Source organism: Panthera onca, chromosome C2 (assembly GCF_046562875.1).
Source record: "Panthera onca isolate mPanOnc1 chromosome C2, mPanOnc1 haplotype 2, whole genome shotgun sequence".
Taxonomy (NCBI): domain Eukaryota; kingdom Metazoa; phylum Chordata; class Mammalia; order Carnivora; family Felidae; genus Panthera; species Panthera onca.
The window spans coordinates 73,393,436-73,412,064 of record NC_138347.1 but is presented as its reverse complement, the minus strand read 5'-3'; the positions used below and the strand labels follow the sequence as shown (position 1 = coordinate 73,412,064).

Below are 18,629 nucleotides of genomic sequence, written 5' to 3'. Positions count from 1 at the left end.
AGACAAGCGACTATAAAAATAACACAGTTGAGGAGATCCAAATTTATTTCTGCTTAGTGAATTTCCAGATCAAAAACATACTTGGTTAATCAGTCCAGTTTTGCTTTGCTTTTGTGCTGTTTCGTTTCTAAATTTTCCTTTCTTTTCATAGATGCTAGCTGATTTTGCTTATGGCAAAAACCTTGCCCACCTCACACTCCGCCACTTGGGGAGGCCACGCGGTTATGGGAACTCCCACCACCTCCTCGTTCCTGGAGGAGGGCTAGGGAAGTGGCAAGTGCCCACAGGGGTGGGTGACGGCCAATTCCAGACAAGTGGGGCTGAGGCTGCCTGCCCAGGGGAAGGGCCCAGTTCCATCCGTCCTTGTGTGGACGTGGTTTACTTGCCGCCCTTCCATTCCCCCCTTTCTTCTCCCACTCCCTCCCCACAAGCACAGGCTCCAAAGGTGCAAACAACTAACACTTGCTCTTTGGGGGCAGTGGAGTCTCCAGTTTTCTTGTGGAAGACAGAAAAAAAAAAAAAAAAATCCATACTCCACCCCCCACCCCTCACACCCAGCCAGCACCAAGCCATCCCCAGCCCCAGCACGAGACTGCAAATATTCAGAGGCAATTACCCAGAGCCAGTAGGGCGCACATTCGTGCAGGACAGCCGTTTGCAGACTTAATTATTAGAGGCTTTATAAACATTTCAGCTGGGGAGGAATGGAAGGGGAAGGTGGGAGCACCAAAAGGAGTTTTCATTTCTGCTGATTTGAGTGCACGAGCCCTAAGGACAGGGCAGTTTGGGCCTCTTTCAGCAGCCCAGCCACAGAGGTCTGATTTTCCTCAGATAATTAAAGACTCCGAAGGTGAGAAAAATTCAATTTCGTTTTGGATCTAAAATCTCTCAGAGACTTCTTTTGAGAAGTCCAGACAATTAAATTGATTTAAGTTTCACGGTTAATAAAATCCTAGATCTACAAAAAACATAAATTCTGGCCAAAACGATATAAATGTGATCACGTTTCCATGTATATTACATGAGAAGATTCCAGATCAGGCCTTGAAGGTATCACTGCTCTGACTGCATTTAAAAATGAGCCTGGTACAAGTATCCAGGAGACCCTGGCCCCTACTGAGCAGTGAGGAGCCCCCCCACCCCCGCAACAGACAGGCAGCCTCAGGACTGAGGAAAGACACTGAGGAAATGGTGAGTGGCAGGAGAGAGGGATCACAATGCCAGAGCCAGGGAAGGGAAGTCTAGGAGCACAACTGCTCCTGTTCTCACATGGGGGAACCCAGGCCCTGTGCACAGGGATGAGCACACAGGACTTTGGACTCTCAGTTCAGTGCTCCTTTCCAGCGCCTCCAGTTGTGAAATTGAGAACCACTGACATAAGATACACCTTGCGCGAAGGTGAGGGAATGAGGCCCAGAGGCTGCTAGGAGCTGGAAGTGGCAAGTGTTTGCCCAAAGCCTCCCGGAGTACTAGGCCCTGCTTTGTGATGGGGCGGGGGGGCGGGGGGCACCGTGGGAGAGGATGACGTCAGGGCGAACAGCCCACAAGGCCCAGGGGTTATCAGCCCTCTCAGAGGCCTCACAGGAATTTCCTGTTATGTGATCTGCGTGTTGCAAATAACCACAAGCAAGCAGGCTGTCACTCTTCCCCTCTCTTTTAGGGGAAGCACGGGCTCTTGGGTCACCAGTCGCCTGTGCTCTGCAGCTCTCCAAAGGCGGCATGGCTCCAAGAATGTCCACAGGGAGCCAGCGGGAGGGGATGCGCAGAGAACAAAGAGCGGGCCAGCCCAGGGGACGGTGAAATCCCAGCTCCAGGCAGCTCGGTTCTGGGGGTGCTCTGGCTCTGCCCAGAGGAGGATCAGTCAGTGACCTGGAACTCTCTGGATCCAGAACCATGGGTCTAGTTTTTAACGAAAACTTGTACGTGCTTTTGCCTCTACTCTCCTTTGTTTCAACTGTAAGATGTATAGTACACACACAGGACGACGCGCAACACCGTGCACGGCCCCCGTGGCAGAGGACTGACACCACACTGAGGCACTCCAGAGGCAACCTCCACCTACGTCCTGCTCCCCTCCCCACCCCCACCCCACCCTCTCCAGAGGGAACACCGTGCTGGCTTTGGGGATCAGCATTTCCTTGGTTTTCCTTATAATTTTGGCCACATGGTACGCATCCCTGAAGATTACAGTTTAGTTTTGCCTAGTAGTGTGCGTAGGTACCATGTGCTCATTTTTGGTTTTGTGTAGAACTCACTCGGATGAAGGTATTTTATTTATCCATTCTGCTATCTACGGCATTTAAGTCATTCTCAGTTTTTGGCTACCACACGCAATGCTGCAATGGATATTCTTGAACATGTCTCCCGGTTCGCAGACGCTGGGGTTTCTCTACGACGCGTGCTTGACAATGAAGCCGTGCACGACGCAGAATGCGTTCCTTACCGTGAGCGGGGAACGCCAACCTGTGTTCCAGAGCTGTGCTGCCTTTGCCTCCTTACAAGACACTGAGAAACCCACTCTGCTTCAACAGAGGAGCGGTCACTGGTGACCGAGAGGCCAAGAAAACCTAGTTCATCATCAGACCGGCAAGTTAAAGCCATATCCTGACACCTCCCTCTGTAAGGCAAAGCCCAAGATTTTAAAATTCTGAGCTTAACCACAACCAACAACCAAAACAGCTCCCCTTTCTACAAGAAAAATGTCACACACTCCCCAATAAGAACGAGGCAGCATCTACGGCTTTGGAGCAGACCCACCTGCCCGCACTGTTGACGACAGGCAGTAAGTACAAATGTGTCTCTAAGAGATTAAGTGTAGAAAGACTGTCTACCGATAAATCCCAGTCTGAAGTAGGTAGCAGGAGAGGGGAAGGGGACAAGGGGTGGAGAGGGTCCTGGAGGCCACGTCCCCTACAGCTGCCACATACCTGTATACTGGCTGCATCTCTCTTGCTATGCCAATGACGGCGCCTGGCAGGAAATTGTCAAACTCCTCAAACAATTCCCGGATGTTGGTCTTGTACTTCAGGTCTAGGTCCAGCTGAATTATCCGCAGGATCTCTGGAGGAAAGAAAAAGAAAACAATAAGACACAGACACACATCCTGGGAGGCTCAGCCACTGACAGAAAATGAGTGGAAATTGCAGAAACAGGTAGTGGATCATTCTTACAGTCACTGAATGATGCAAAGTTATGGCTGGAAACAGAGGCGCTTCATCCACCAGCAACCCACTCCGCATGAGAAGCCTTCGTAAACAACCACTCCGCCTTTCCTTCCAATCGCAGGCAGGCATTTTGTCTATAACTCGGTGACCATGTGCCCTACTTCAGGCCCACTGTCCTGGTGTCATTGTCAACAGCACACCACTTCATTCTCAAAAGGATCTAGTGCTGAGCATACAGGTGTTTCTCTTTGGGGCACAGCTGGTAAACGACCCACAGGAGAGAGAGCTGAAAACCCGCCCTTATTAGCACGTTCTGCAAACGTAGTGTGTCAGGCTGGGATGCTGACCCAAAGGGGAACAGCTGAAAGACTTCAGATACTGTTTTTATTCCACTGGCTGAAAGACAAAGTGAACTATAATTAGACAAACTGAGTCTCACAACTACCTGGCACATAAGCTCTGTTTGTTTCTGTTGCCTCCAGATGACTCAGGGTGAGCGGGGAGGAGGGAGGCACTGGCTAAGTTCTCTCCTCCTTCCCCTACCAAGCCTGACTCAGCGCCTGTGCCAGCAGGGGACTGGACCTAGCTGATGGGGCCTCTGCCCCCCACCCCAGGAGTGATAGCAGGTGACTGAAACCAAGAGGGGAGGAACCAGTGCGGACATGAAATGGGAGGGGCTGCAGGGGCTCCAGAGAGGGGGCGCTCAGGGTCAGATGATGGAGGAGAGAAAGTGCTCTGCACTGAGGAGGAGGCCTGAGGTGGGAATCGGACACGAAGTGCAAGTTCCAGCTTTGCTGCTGATTAACTCTGTGACCCTGGGAAAATGACTTGTTTAAATCCTAGCTGTCTCATTTGTTAATGTGGGGGTGATACAACGGGCCTCGGGAGGCTGTGGTGCTGGGAAGAGGAGAGGACAGATGGGAAACATCTTGTATTCAGGCTGCAGAGGACTGCAGGAATCCAGGGTCTGGAGAGTAGGGAACTCACTGATGCCTGACGCAGTCAAGGGAGACTTCATGGAGGAGGGAGACTTGGGCTGGGCTGTGAACTATGGGCATGCCTGGGCAGCTGAGGCACACTAACACCCATCCGGAACATGAGGCTCCCCCCAGGACATGACGGCTGTCTGAGCACAGGCTTCCCAAGGAAGCCCTCTGAAGACAGGGACCCTATCTTTGGCATCTCGGCCTCGACCCCTTCATAGGGCAGGCCTTGGTGGTCAGTAAACACTCAGGAATGTTTGTGGAATTCAATAGCCATTCTCGAAATTAGTTTATGAAGAAATCACAGCTTATGATTCCAGAAAAACTGATTCATTTGTTCTTGTTCTCTTTTCCTTTGTGGCACAGGAAAAAAAAAAAAAAAAGACAAAACAAAACAAACAACACATCAGTTGACGTTTGACGTGAGCGTTCTGAACAAAATAAGTTACACTAGGTGAGACCCCAGCTGCCCAGGCCGGAGGAAAGTAAGGGGGCACCAAAGCCACGCCTCTCTGGCCCTGTGGGAAGGGGATGCAGGAAAATGAGCTCGCCCAGCCATGGAACACCGCTGCCTGCCTGGCTTCACACTGCCCATCCCCACACGCCAATGAGTAAAACTGCTGCTCTCCCTCCCGCACTAAAGACAGCAATAACAACAACAACAGAGAAACCAGGAAAGGTGACGACTCGGGGCCTGCGGTCGGGAGGCCCTTGTGTTGACATCGCTGTCTCCCAGAAAGCTGCCTTAAACTAGGAGTGGAGAAGAGAGACAGACCACGGGGCAGAGCCTCAGGGCACCCGTTGCTTTCAGAGGTGGCCCTGGGGAACAAACACACAGTACCTCATGGGGACCTTAGGGAAGGACACTGTGTCCCAGGAGAGAACATCTAGGAATGAGAATCGTAGCCATCAAGAAGTCATGGTGAGGGGGTGCACACACACCCCCTCCAGCCACTTTTCTTCCTCCCTCCCTCCCTCCCTCCCTCCCTCCCTTTCTACTTCCTGTGCCCCAAGCTCCTACATCCAGGGTCTCAGGTGATTCTTACACACAGTAGAGCAAAGCACTTAATGAGACAGGGACAGGAGGGCACCATCATCCTGAGGAGAGAAACCACATCACGACAGGTTCTGCCGAGGAAGGTGGTGGAAGGGAACAAGGGCATTTGGCCGAAAGATGGGGAGGCCTCAAGGATGTATGGTGGAACTTCTGTGTGGTACTGACAGGGCTATGCAAGAAGGGGAAACGTCATCCTCATGGCTCCAGGGTGTACCTCCAATGACACGAGTGACAGTCATATGGAAGCACCCACCCTTTCTGTGAGTGGTTTTTAAGTACCCAATATTGCACAGGCACTTAGCTTACTTCTCATAACCACCCAACGTGTTGAGTTATTCCTATGTTCAGATGAAGAAACAGCCTTAGGAAAGTTAAAAACAACAGCCCAAGGTCCCACAATAAACGAGTGCTGGAGCTGGGGTCTGACCTTTGGTCAGCTTCACATGAAAGCCCAGCACGCTCTTTCCAGTTGACCCTGATTCCCCTCCGATCAGAGAGAAGCTCCAGGGAGGCAGATCTGGCACCCCCTGCCACCATAGAGGGGCACAGCAAAGAGCCAAAGACCTTGACAGACAAAAAGCGGAGCAACAAGCTGGCCAAATGTAGAACGTAAGGGAAGTCCTCTACATGCAAATAGTTCCGCTATAATTAAAGGAACTCCCAGTGGTGGAGAGGCCATTCAGTCAGCTGGTCTTCCTTGAGAGTCTACCACGTGCTATGTGTACCCCTTGGTCTTTCAAGACCATCTAAATCCAACCTATTCTGCGAAGTGCAGCCCGAATGCCTCCTTCCCTCCCCTGCTTGGACAGGCCCCGGTCAAAGTCATGGGCACTGCCACCTGGGTACCTGCCTCCCCATCTTTGCCAGAGTGAGTGTTCCTTGAAGGTGAGAATGTGCTGGGAGAGCGGAGTTCAGGGGCATCAGATGTCTCCTGAAGAGACCCAGCTCCTTCATTTTGGCAGAGCCCTGGCCTTGTCTTAAGAAGCCCATCGATAAATCTAAGCACTTTCCCTGCCCTTTAGGGACTGGCTGGGAGTAAAGCTGGAAAACGCCACGTGCGGCCCTGAGACACAGGAATTTGAGATATTTTTATGGTTTTATAACTCCTCACTTGTAAGGTACCTTATTTTACTATAAGTTGCTAATACTTCTTCCAAGAGGGACTTCACCAAATAAGTTAACTGGTTAGGAAGGGAAGAGGCAGCAGGTGTGCACGAACGGACTTCTTCACACTGATGTGAAAGGACTGACCCAGTTACTACTCTTTGGGCTGAGGCAGGAGGACACTCCCTTCTGTTCTGAGAGCCGACAGCCCTCAGAGCAACCTGCAATGTCATGCGGGCATCTATCCAGACGGTTATTCTTTTATGTGATTTTGAAATAAGATGCCAAGTTGCAAATGTCACTGCTGGAAAGAGGAAGATGCTTACTAGGAAGGCTGGAATGGACTGGGGTGAGATTCTCTTAAAGGGCCCTGCTCCTCTGGCCTCTGGTCCTTGGTGTAGTCCTCTCTCTGTGGGAACTGCATGGCTGGGGCAGGGGAGGTGGTATCTATAACGTTGAAAGGCTCTTCTAAGGATGAAATAAGATGGATACATGGCAGTGGCAGCAATGGTGACGGCCCAGAGGGAATGCTGGCTGGAGGACGGCTGTAATGACAGCAGTTATGACCACTGAGATTTAAGTAACAAATGGGTGAGATAACTGACTCCAAAACAAAAAGGAGATGAAATCTATAAAGCATGGGAAAAAGCATCTCAGAAAAGGGACTAGACATCTACAAAACTCAAAACAATGGCCAGCGTCCAGGCTGGGTGAATGTCTGCCATGTCAGAATCCCGTGAGAAAATGGTTAAAAAAAAAAAAAAAAAAAAAAAAGGCAGAATAATCTAGGATAACAGATCTGAAAGAAGAGCAAATCTACCCATTATACAGATGGAGAAACTGAGGACCAAGGATGACACGGGACTTGTCAGGGGTCACACAGTTGAGCTAAGTGGCAAAGCTGGTCCCAGAACTCAGGTCTTCTGATTGCCTAGCTAATGCTCTCATGTCAATTAGTGCCCCCCACCCTCTACCCACTCCCAATTTGGGCCATAAACTCAAGAGCAGAAAACACTGTGGCCAAAATAATATGGCCCAAAGGGCTGTGCGCAAGACTTGCCAGGCACCCAATACAAGCAGCTCATGGAGGATGTGCATATCATACCATGAAAACGTAAACCTGAAGATAAATAGTCGCAGCTAAAGAAAGAAGAGACCTCCACGATCCACATACTTTATAGCCAGCTTTTGGAAAACTGCTCTCCATATTCTCACATTAACATCAGGCAGGGATGTCAGAAAACAACCAAAGCCAACAAATCTTTAAATTTCTCTAGGAACACACCTTGAGTCGCACATTCAAAGGGAGGCAGAAGCCTGACTTAACAACCAGGAGTCACCCATGGAGACACAAGCTCAGTGCCTGGTGTGAGAACTGCAACAGCCAGTAGAAAAACACTGTCCCCCCACCTCCGCTGGTCCACCACCCAGTCATCTTCTGTTCTAGCTGGACCTGTTCACTCCTGGAAACATGTTTGCTGCGACATCCAGTTAGTCGGAAGATGGGCCATCCAACCAGCCCCTCAAACTTACCAATCTTGTCATGTATGTGTTTAATCACAAAACCGAGAACTGAAGTGTGTCATTTTCTCAGATAGAAGGAAGCTTGCCCATGTGTTAGGAAAAGTCCTGTGTGGCATGAAGGATTTGAGGAACATGATCCTCAGATGAGCACCAGGGCTGAGGCAGGCTGGCCAGACCCCTCAGTAGATGACAGAATGCAGAGGAACTCCCAGCAGTGTCCCTTCATGGATCAGCATTCAGGACTTTGAACACTGGTTTCCACGGGAGACGGTAGTTGGCAAGAGATCAGACAGGCTGACCCCGGGCCATTTCAGGAAACGGAAGAATTGCTGCATCCTGGGTATAGAAGGCGGTTCAGGGGTCCTGGCTGAAACCCCCAACCACAGGACTGATAAACATCTGACAATAAGACAGGAGCCACTAGTATGTGTCAACTCAAAGTGGGAAAGGATGCTAAGGATCTAGGTGGGATTTTTGGTCTGAGACCTTTTTCCACTTGAACTTCAAGGGGGTAAAGTAGTGGTATCATCTTCACAGGGGCCACATCCACTCACCTCACTCTCTCATGCTCCCATTGGAGGCTAACAAAATGGTGCCACTCGTTTCTAACAGGTTAGAAAAGGAAAGACGGGACTAGAAGTGCTGGCTACAAATGCAGCTTTCAAGACCTAGACCATTACCATCATGACCACCCTGGCCCTGGAGAGCACGGAGGAAGTAATTGACTGCCCAGGTGACTGTACTCAGGGTTCAGGAGGCCCAACCCGGCTGCTGGCGCCTGAGGCCCCGAGCACAGCCTGGCTGAGCCAGAGGGTCCATTCCTCTGCTCCAGTGCACGGCAGAAGACAACATGCGCGGCCTTAGAACCAGCTGGGCGCTTCCCAAGTCAACATTCCCCCGTGGAAAGGCTTGAGACAGCTCATCATCAGCCTTCAATTAAACCAGTCACAAGGCATGTCATCTGACCATGGATGGAATTACAACCCAGAGTGAGTAATTAATGATACCCAAAAACAAACAAAAGGGGAAAAGAAGCCTCTTTTCCACTCCCCTCCCTTCTCCGAGCCCCAGAAGTAATTCCTGGTAGATGCATCCTAACACACACAGAACACCACACGACAAAATAGATCAGGGAATTATGAAAAGACAGACATGCTTGGGTAAGCACTGGGCCTACCATCCTGCACAACGAACGGGCCTTCTCCGAGGGGGCAGATTGACTGTGCAAGTGCCTCCTTTCTCCTTCTGTCTTGAAAAAGCTTCAGAGCTTTCCAGAGATAAATATTTATAACACATCAGAGGGCTTTCACTTCAGAACACTACCCCTAGCTTTCCATTAGCCAGGAGAGGGTTCAGGGAGAAGGGGACACTGTGGCAACCCGAGTCTGTGAGGTGTCATGAGGTGGAGAATCTGGAAGCAGCTGCTTGGAAAGGAAGCTTGATTTCTCACTGTCTGCTTGGAAAACACTGCAACAATTTGCCACCTGTTTTATCCTCCTCTGGTGCTTCATAATGGCTCCTCGGAGGCACATCTGGCCTGCAGGAGCCAAAGGCCACTGAGAGGGGTAGGGACCCCCCCCCAACGGTAAGAGGCCCACGGCCCAGGCCCAATCCTGATGTGCCGCACCAGCCACGCCAGACTGGCTGCTCCTGCTGCACAGGGTCTCGGGCTGTGATGGAAGACTGGCCACCACAATGCACAGACCCCAGCGGTGCCCCTGAGGGCATCTGTAGTTGACGGTGGCTGTGGTGATTCTCAGACCCAACAGAGAACTTGGGTCTCTTCCCAGCTGGGCCTTTCCCTGTCCCTCAAAGCCCCCCTCTCCACTCCCTTCGCGGCATAAGGCCCAGCTGCAGGACGGCAGGCTAACTATGGGGAGAGCTGCCACCAACGAAGGTGGGACATGCCAAGCGTCCAAGGCCTTGGGTACAGACTCCTGGGGCTCCTCCAGCCTGGTCACACGGTCCCTCCTGAGGAGCAGAGAGATGGTATCCGTGTGCCAGGCCATGACGAGGGCTTTACACTTACCAAGCCAGCTCATGAACCTCTGCTTCACTTCTGCCAGGCGGCCATTAGGACCTCCTGTGTTCAAATGAGAAACCAGAGGCAGAGAGAGTATGGGCGACTTGTCTAAGGCAACCTAGTGAGGAAGCGTCAGAGTTGAGATCACAGACTTCCTCACCCAGCAGTGCGTTTGACCCACCACACACGGGTTGACGTGTGTGCCTTCACACACAGATGTCTGAAATGCCTTCAGACGTCCCTGAGGCCCTTTTAAAATCGCCCTATCTTTAAACATATGAAATGCTGCCACATCAAGGATGAAAACATCAGACAGCTCCAGAGCACCCCGGTACAGTGGCTGGGGCTTCTGTGGACAGAGAAGGGGTTCCCACCTCCCACAACCACCTCCCTCAAGACCCTTACCCTCAGTGAGCTGAAAAACTATTGGAGTTCCCTTCCATTGAGCAGAGGCCAACGGAGAAACTTGGGGGCGGGGGGGTGGGGGGGGTGGGGGGGGGGAGAGTTTCACGCCACAAAAGTTGAGAGGAAGTTTTCAATGACAATAGCCAACAGGCAGAAAATGTATTATAATCATTTAATCATCCAAATGCTCTGAGATTGGTATTATGATTTCTGCTTGACAAATGAGGAAATGAAGTATGGTAATCAAGATCACACAGCTGGAAAGTGGCAGGGCTGAGACTCACAAGGGAATGCTGGGCTCTAAAGCCCATCTTGCTCTTCACCACCCCCGTCCCTTCCCCCCCCCCCCGCCCCCCTCCCCAGGGTGGCCAGGACACAACAGGCTGGACTCTGCAGACGCTGCTCAGCCAGGAAGTCCCTGACTCTCCCCAGGCTGATCTCTGTTTTCCACATCAGCAGCCTGCACCTACCTCTGGGGGAGGAGCGAAGGGAGGAAATGGAGTTCCTGCAAGTGATTTATACAACCTGTTAGCAGCTCTGGTAAAAGGTTTGGGGGCCAGGAGGTTGAAATTAATGGCCACAGTCAGTTTTATGCATTAGCTATACAACAAATTCTTTCTTCCAGCCCTACTCACCCCCTCTCAAAATTAAGCATGGAAAAGTGAGTGTGAGCTATGGCTCCGCGCTCACATTTTTTATAACTATCAGCTCCTGTTTTGTGGACAAAACAAAACAAATTATTATGAAAAGGCACAGTTTTTGCTTTAGCAACAGTGTAACATGAGCCTCCTCCCTCACCCCTAGTGCCTTCGGTGACTAGGTATATAAATCATATCCTTTAGGATAGGACAGAATTTATTTCCAACTTGGCTAAAAAACTTTAGGGACGTATATAACATACAACAACACATATAACACCTGGTCTCAATTTTCCTCTCACTTCTATTGCCAATATGAAATTATAGCTCATGTATCTTTACGAATTTTAATCTACAGAGGAAACTGAATTTTGGATTTGGAAAGCAGAACATCCGCCTTTCTTTCCTTTCTATGGCATGGATGTCCGTGGCCCCCGCTGGCCTCTCCACAGCTTCTACCTCTCTGGGGTCTGCTAGAAACTTGATTTTTATCTGCAAAGGCTTAAGCCCTGCTTCCTATCTGGGGCATGACCACATTCTGGCTTTGTTCACCAACACGGAGACTGACGCCAGGTCTCTGCTCTTCACCAGGAGGCTTTTTTCAAAGAGCCCTGGGGATGGCAGCTGGAGAAAACAGTCCTCTTTGGGCAGAAGTCACAGGTGTTTTCTGAAAATAGTGATACACTGACCACTGGTCTACCTGAACGCTCTCACGGCTCAACTTTCCAAACTGCTCACTCTGAGGTTCTTCACCGGAATTGTGGGGGCCCCTGTTTCTAATCTCATCTGCCCTCACTCTTTACCTCCCCCAACCACTCTCTCCCTCTTTCTCGCATTTGAGCCCAGGCCACACCTATGGACTCAGTGTAAAATTAGGAAAACTAGGGGCGTCTGGGTGGCTGGGTCAACTGAGCGTCTGACTTTTGCTCAGGTCACAATCTCACGGTTCATGAGTTTGAGTCCTGCATCAGACTCACTGCTGTCAGCCTGTCAGCACAGAGCCCACTTTGGATCCTCTGTCCTCCTCTCTGCCCCTCCCCCGCTTGCACTCCCCCAAAGGAAAAGTAACAAAGGTTTTATTCCACTGCCTGCAGCCTCCATCCCTATGCCAAGCTCTGACACACACTGGTGCCCCTGGCCCAGCCAGCTTGTCTGGGCCTGGTCACCGCAGCCTGCCCCTTAGGTTTATGCAAATGCCAATGGCAATAACAGGACTGATTCCTTATATTTTTATGGCACATAGCAACGTGCAAAGTGCTTTCCCAACTCACAAAACGCTTTGCTATGCTTTAGCTTGTTTAAACCTTACAACAACCCTAGGGGGCAGGGGCATCCATGTGGGTTGGGTCCAGCTGCATAGAACAGAAGATGTAAAGTAACAATGGTTTGAACACACAGAAGACTAAAGCTAAGTCATCCAGGGGTGGTAGGGCCACTTCATGAAGCTGTCAAAGGTCCTGGCTCCTACCTTTCCGTTCTATTATCCTAGACCTGGTTTCCATTCTCAAGGTCACTGCATGGTGCCAGAGAGCTACTGAGGCTCCAGGCAACAAGGGGTAAGAAAGGGAAAGGTTCCCTCCCCTTACCCCCTGCAATGAGGCAGACCCTTTGAACAACTTTCCTGGAAGTCCCTAATTTAGTCACATGGCCACACCTAGCTGCAAGGGAAGCTATGAAATTATTTTACGGGGCATAATGCTGCACCCAAATAAATGGGATTCGCTTATACATGAAAAAGAAGGGGCACCTCAGTGGCTCAGTCAGTTGAGCGTCTGACTTTGGCTCAGGTCATGATCTCGTGGTTCGTGGGTCCGAGCCCCACATCGGGCTCTGTGCTGACAGCTCGGAGCCTGGAGCCTGCTTCGGATTCTGTGTCTCCCTCTCTCTCTGCCCCTCCCCCACTTTTGCTCTGTCTGTCTCTCTCAAAAATAAACATTAAATAATAATAAACAAACAAATAACTGAAAAGGAAGAGAATGGACACAGAGCAGCAACTAGCAGTACTTCCACAGCTGGCACACAGTAATTCCACTCACTTGACAGGTGAAGAAATACAGGCCCAAAGGATTAGGCTTTGCTAAGCTCACATCATCAATAACGGCAAAACAGGAACCAAGCCCGTGTCCTCTGACCCATGTGCACACACCTCTTCCCTGTTCAGGAAGCCCTCTCGCCGCTGGTGAGCTCCTGCCACGCTCCCGTCCGCCCACCTTCCAGACCTCCGATCGGCCCTCACCGGCTCCTTGCTGGCCACCCCTGAGAGTGTGCCCACCAGGGCAGGGCTCCTCCATCACTGGCTTCACTCGTCACATCCAGGCCGGCTCTCCACCCTGTGTCCCAATGTGTCTCTCGGAATCCAGACACAGTCATGAGGAAGGTGAACCACGCCAGAGACAGTGAGACCCCAGACAGCAGGGCAGGCCCTTCAAACGGTCTCCAGAACGCCACGGGAGTTCTGTGAGCACGACACCTCGCCTGGGGGGGCACCACGCGGGGGTGGCTGCCACCTCCTCACCCAGTTTCTGGCGGCAGGCCTCTCAAGCGCCCATTCTGGCACTGAGAGCACACTTTACACGCACTGCTTGGTTGTGTGCTGGGCCAGAAGGCTGACCAAGGGCCCCTGGTGACGACACCCACGCGAGCACAGACCATCCTGCAGTCAGCGTCCTAGCACTGCGGCCATCTCTTCCATGTCACTAATGAAACGGTTTCTGTATTTTGGCAGTTCCTCCCGGTATGGATGATGAACCCATTACTCCTTCCTGGGCCTGAACGTCCTGAGGCCTTTTCACCCAGTGGACTCACCCTCCTCTCTGTGGGGTCCTGCAGCCTACCGCTACCCAGGTCTCCCCCACCCCCTCTGCAGCGAACGCAGCAGAAGGACCTGCAACCACGGCTGAGACGCCGCACGAGGAGGGTAAGTGCGATCAGGGGAAGAGCCAGCTGCCCCTCTCAGAGAAGCAGCAGCCTGGCCGTGGGCACAGGAGCAAGTTCTCCCAGGACCGCAGGGCAGCCGAGGAGAGAGCGGCCCCACGTCACTCCTTGTGCCCAGAAATCCACATCGCAGCAACTGTCGAAGGGAAAAACCAGTTTCTCCGTGTTAGGAGCCCAGAAATACCTTTCTGAGGCTTATACGCAAAGAACTACCCATTCCCTTACTTTTTGCAGCAGGAGAAAAAAAATATGGTTTTAATCTTTTGGGGAGCAACACCTGTGGGCCCGTGACAGTTTGCAAACTGACTTGGCCAGTGGTCAGATAGCTTTTCAGGTTTCTTGTCTCCTGAGCCAGGCCTCTTGCCAAAATGTCATGTTGTTTTATTGATTCTTGTGCTACGTTAAAAAAAATGATCTATCATCACCTATAAAATGAGGTTCCAAATGCCACATACTGTGCTAAGCATTTTTATGTATTTTACCTCATTTAATCTTTACATGTAGGGATTACTGTCCCTATTTTATAGACTCTCCCACCAACACAGTGGTGTTTCAATGCTTTCACCCCTGTTTACCAAGGTTAAGGGGAGCCTCGCAGGAGCCTAAGTCTGCTAAGAATTACCCGAGAACCTGAGGAAGCCACAAGACTCCATTCTAACTTCCATTTAAAACACAAATCTGGGGCCGCCTGGGTGGGTCAGGCAGTTAAACATCCGACTCTGAGTTCGAGCCCCGCATCAGGCTGTAAGCTGACAAGTGAAGCTTCTTTGGGATTCTCTTTCTCCCTCTCTCTGCCCCTCCCCCACTGCACTGTCTGGCTCTCTCAAAATAAATAAATAAGCTTTTAAAAAATTAAAAAAAAATAAAATACAAATCTGCCTTCCTATGGAGCAAGGGTGCCTGAGAAACCCCCTTCCTAACCTGTTCCCATCCCAGACTATAACCAAAAAGATTCTGTCTTCCAAACTGTACCTAAGCACTAATTAATTCATTTCTGTTTTAATTAAATCTTAATTTCATTTAATTAACTAGTTTCTATTTTATAATTAAAATTTAAGTCATTTGTTTTAATTTTTAATTAAAGACATAAAATATAATGCCGAACTGACATAATTGCAGATGAAATTTAAAAAAAAAAAAAATTAGGCCTAAATATTTCAGTGTGTATTTCCTAAGAAACTTCATGACAGCACAACTATCAGGACCGGGAAATTAACATTAATGCATCACTACCATTTAATCTATAGTCCCATTCAAAATCTGTCAATTGTCCAAAAACAAAAACAAAACTTCTGGTCTAGGATGGAATATAGTTGTCACATCTCTTCCGCCTGAAGTAGTCCCTCGGTCTTTCCTCATCTTGTGTGACCAGGGACAATTTGAGGAGTACAGGCCAATTATTTAGTAAAATCTCCCTCAACGTGCATTTGTCTAATGTTTCCTCGCGATTAGATTCAGGTTATGCATCTCTGTCAAGAACACCACAGACGCAGTGCGGTGTTCTTTTTGCTGTCACATCAGGAGGCACAGCATGTCAATTTGTCCCATTACTGATGATGTTAATTTCAATCGTAAAGTTACCGTTTGTTCTTTGTAACAACAGCATTATGTGGGGAAACATTTTGAGACAGTGAAAATATCCTATTCCCGAACAAATTTTTGCCTGCTCTGGTTCAGTATCCATTGATTCGCCTCACCTGAATAAATTATTACTATAATGGTTATCACCAAATGGTGACTTTCGAACGCCTTCATTCCCTCTACGTTTATTAGCTGACATTCTACTGTAAAGAAGAACTTTCTGGCATCCCTGCTTACAACAGGTCGTGCCGGGCAAATTCTTCCCTGACTGGAAGGCTTCGGGGTCGCCTGCCACAGGGGCACTGGACAAGGGAGCATCAGGGTTGCTGGCGGTGTGACTTCAGATCCATCCTCCAAGAACCCAGTGGGAGGTGGGAGGGGCGGGAGGGATGGAAAATGACCCTCTTGGAAAACCTCCAGCGGTAACACTCTAGAAGGCCCCTGTGCATTCTTACAAAAATAAGTAAGTGAATAGAGAGACTAGTAGGACATGACTGCGTATTGCAGATAGTTTCAGAAGGCGACACCACCCCACCCTGGCTTTCCTCTATTTCGTAAAACAAGCAATGCATGGGCTCTACCTTATTTAATGAAACGTGAATTTAAGGACTTAAGGCAAGTGTGAGTAGACAGGGCACTGGGGTAGAGGCCTGGCTCACAGGTCTGACTCTGCCGCTACGTCCAGCCTTGGGCAAGCCACCTCCCATGTGGGCATCAGTTCTCCCAGACTGTAAAGACGAGCAGGTTAGGACACACGTCCTCCAAGACCCCCACCCCGGCCCTGCCACCCATGATTCTGAACAGAGGTGGCCCTTTTCCCTCACTCATAACCCAGCGGCTGTTCTCAGAATAGCACATTTATCAGGCACAGGAGATAGGCCTCTCTGTGTTGACCTCAGCCATGCCAAGCCAAACAAGTCATAAAGTCCCTACTGCGTGCCAATGTAGTATGACAGTGTGGAGGAGGTTCAGAAATGAATGACATTGTTACTAGCCTCAAAAACTGCAAATCTAGTAGCATTTTCATTATATATTCTCTGCTGCCGCCACTACTGCTTCCAATCCTCCTTATGAGCATTCTTCACGGTGATAAGTATTACCATATGAAACTAACATTTATGTAGTACCTACTGTGTGCCACACACTGGATTACTCAAAAAAAATTTTTTTAATGTGTATTTCTTTTTGAGAGAGACAGGGACAGAATGTGAGTGGGTTAGGGGCACAGAGAGGGAGGCACAGTATCCGAAGTAGGCTCCAGGCTCCGAGCTGTCAGCACAGAGCCCGACGCAGGGCTTAAACTCACGAGCTGTGAGATCATGACCTGAGCCGAAGTCGGACGCTCAACCGACTGAGCCACCCGGGCGCCCCACACTGGATAACTTTTAAATCTCCCAGTTCCCATTTAACAAAGGTGGAAAACTTAGGTTTATAGTAGCCACAGAACTTGCCCAAGGTCACTCAGCTGGTGAGTGACAAAGCAGGAATGCACATCAGGCCTAAGTGTTTCCAGAGTCTGAGTTCTTTCGCCTCCACAGGCTCCCTTTAAACACTTTCGCTTCGAAATCCACCCATACCCCATGCCAGTTTATCTGTTGCTGATAACAAACCACCCCAAGAGTCAGCATCTTCAAATAGTGTATGCTTATCCCTCATGGATCTGCGGGTCAACTGTGCTTGGCTGGGTGGTCCTCACATGGGGTCTCCCTTGTGGAGACAGTAAAATAGCAGCTGAGGCTGCAGCGTCAGCCAAAAGGCTGGATGACCACGTGACTCACACTGCTTATCAGCAAAGAGCTCAGCTGGGGCTGTCAACCAAAGCGCTTTCCTGTGGGCTCTCCCTAGAGTATTGGCTTTGCCCGGCTTGGCAGCTGGATTCCCAAAGGGGAGCCTGCCAAGAACAAGTGTTCCAAGAGACCCAGGCTGACAGTGCACGGCTCCTAGGGACCGAGCCTCAGAAGTCATGCTACGTCACTTCCACAATATCCTATTTGTCAAAAACAGGTCACCGAGCCAGCCCAAATTCAAGGGAGGGAACTGCACTAAGCTGTGACTACCGGGAGGCATGGCTGCTTTGCCTCATCCCACTGTGGCATTACAGATTATTTAAATTTCTTTATGGTAATCTACATCTCTACAGTACGTATGTATTCTTTTGTAATCACTGAAATGAATTAATATTCTAAGACATAATATTATAATATATAACATGATTATCAGTATGTCAAATATACACAAAGTATTATTGATGTATTTATATGTGCATACACATATAAGACTGGAAGAAAATGTGCATTAAAAAAGTTTTTTTTAATGTTTATTTTTGAGAGAGAGAGAACAACCAGGGGAGGGGCAGAAAGGGAGGGAGACACAGAATCCAAAGCAGGCTCCAGGCTCCGAGCTGTCAGCACAGAGTCTGATGCAGGGCTTGAGCCCATGAACCGCCAGATCATGACCTGAGCCCAAGTCGGAGGCTTAATGGCCTGAGCCAACCCAGACGCCCCAGAAAATGTGCATTTTTTAAAGGACTTTTCATCTTCTCAAAATGGACATGTATTGCTTTTAAATTAAAAACATTTTTTCAATTAAAAACATTCATTAAGGGATTAATTAACTACCTCATAGAATATACCCATTTTATGGCAACACATATCAGATTTAAGGCATTTGCCACGACCTTTAGGTTTTTTTAGGATTCCTTCTCAAGGTGGCTAGAGCTACCCATTTTTATAATCTGTATCCTATAATCAAGTCCATCTAGAGATATCTGCCTCCCTCTTACTTCACCATAAGGTAGCTTTCTGGATTTCCAAATGCATTTTTTTTTTTTTTTTAAGAAAAAGGAAAGAACAAGCTGGGAGTTACTCTCATCTGATGTTTTTTCCTGTCATTTATGTAAGTGTACTTGTGCTACATTTTCCACATCTCCTCTTGCCAAACACCTCTTCGAAGTTCAAGGCAAATGCAGGCACTTTGGAGATCTCAGCAGCTGAGAAAAAACCCTCGAGTCTACTATGAGGAGTCGTTCTCTCAGTCTTTTTCTCAGCTCCAGGCGTGAGGAATCCAAAAAATGACAGACCAGCCTTAGAGATATACAAAGACACAGGACCACAACCTGGGATGTACAATCAACCTTCTGCAGCAAAGGGGATAGCCTGAGGGGGTAGACAGAGCAAGTCCCTCCAGTCAGGTAAGTGACCGTAAGAACCTCCCTGT

At 49.5% G+C, this 18,629-nt stretch overlaps 1 protein-coding gene across 1 annotated transcript in view; it reads right to left on the bottom strand.

Moving 5' to 3' along the window:
• The window catches only part of XXYLT1 (xyloside xylosyltransferase 1), a 169,935-nt gene that overhangs the window by 70,554 nt on the left and 80,752 nt on the right, over positions 1-18,629 (bottom strand). The window contains exon 3 of the mRNA XM_060639578.3: positions 2,928-3,060. Within this exon, the coding sequence (XP_060495561.1) occupies positions 2,928-3,060 (133 nt within the window). The remainder of the gene's footprint in view (positions 1-2,927; positions 3,061-18,629) is intronic.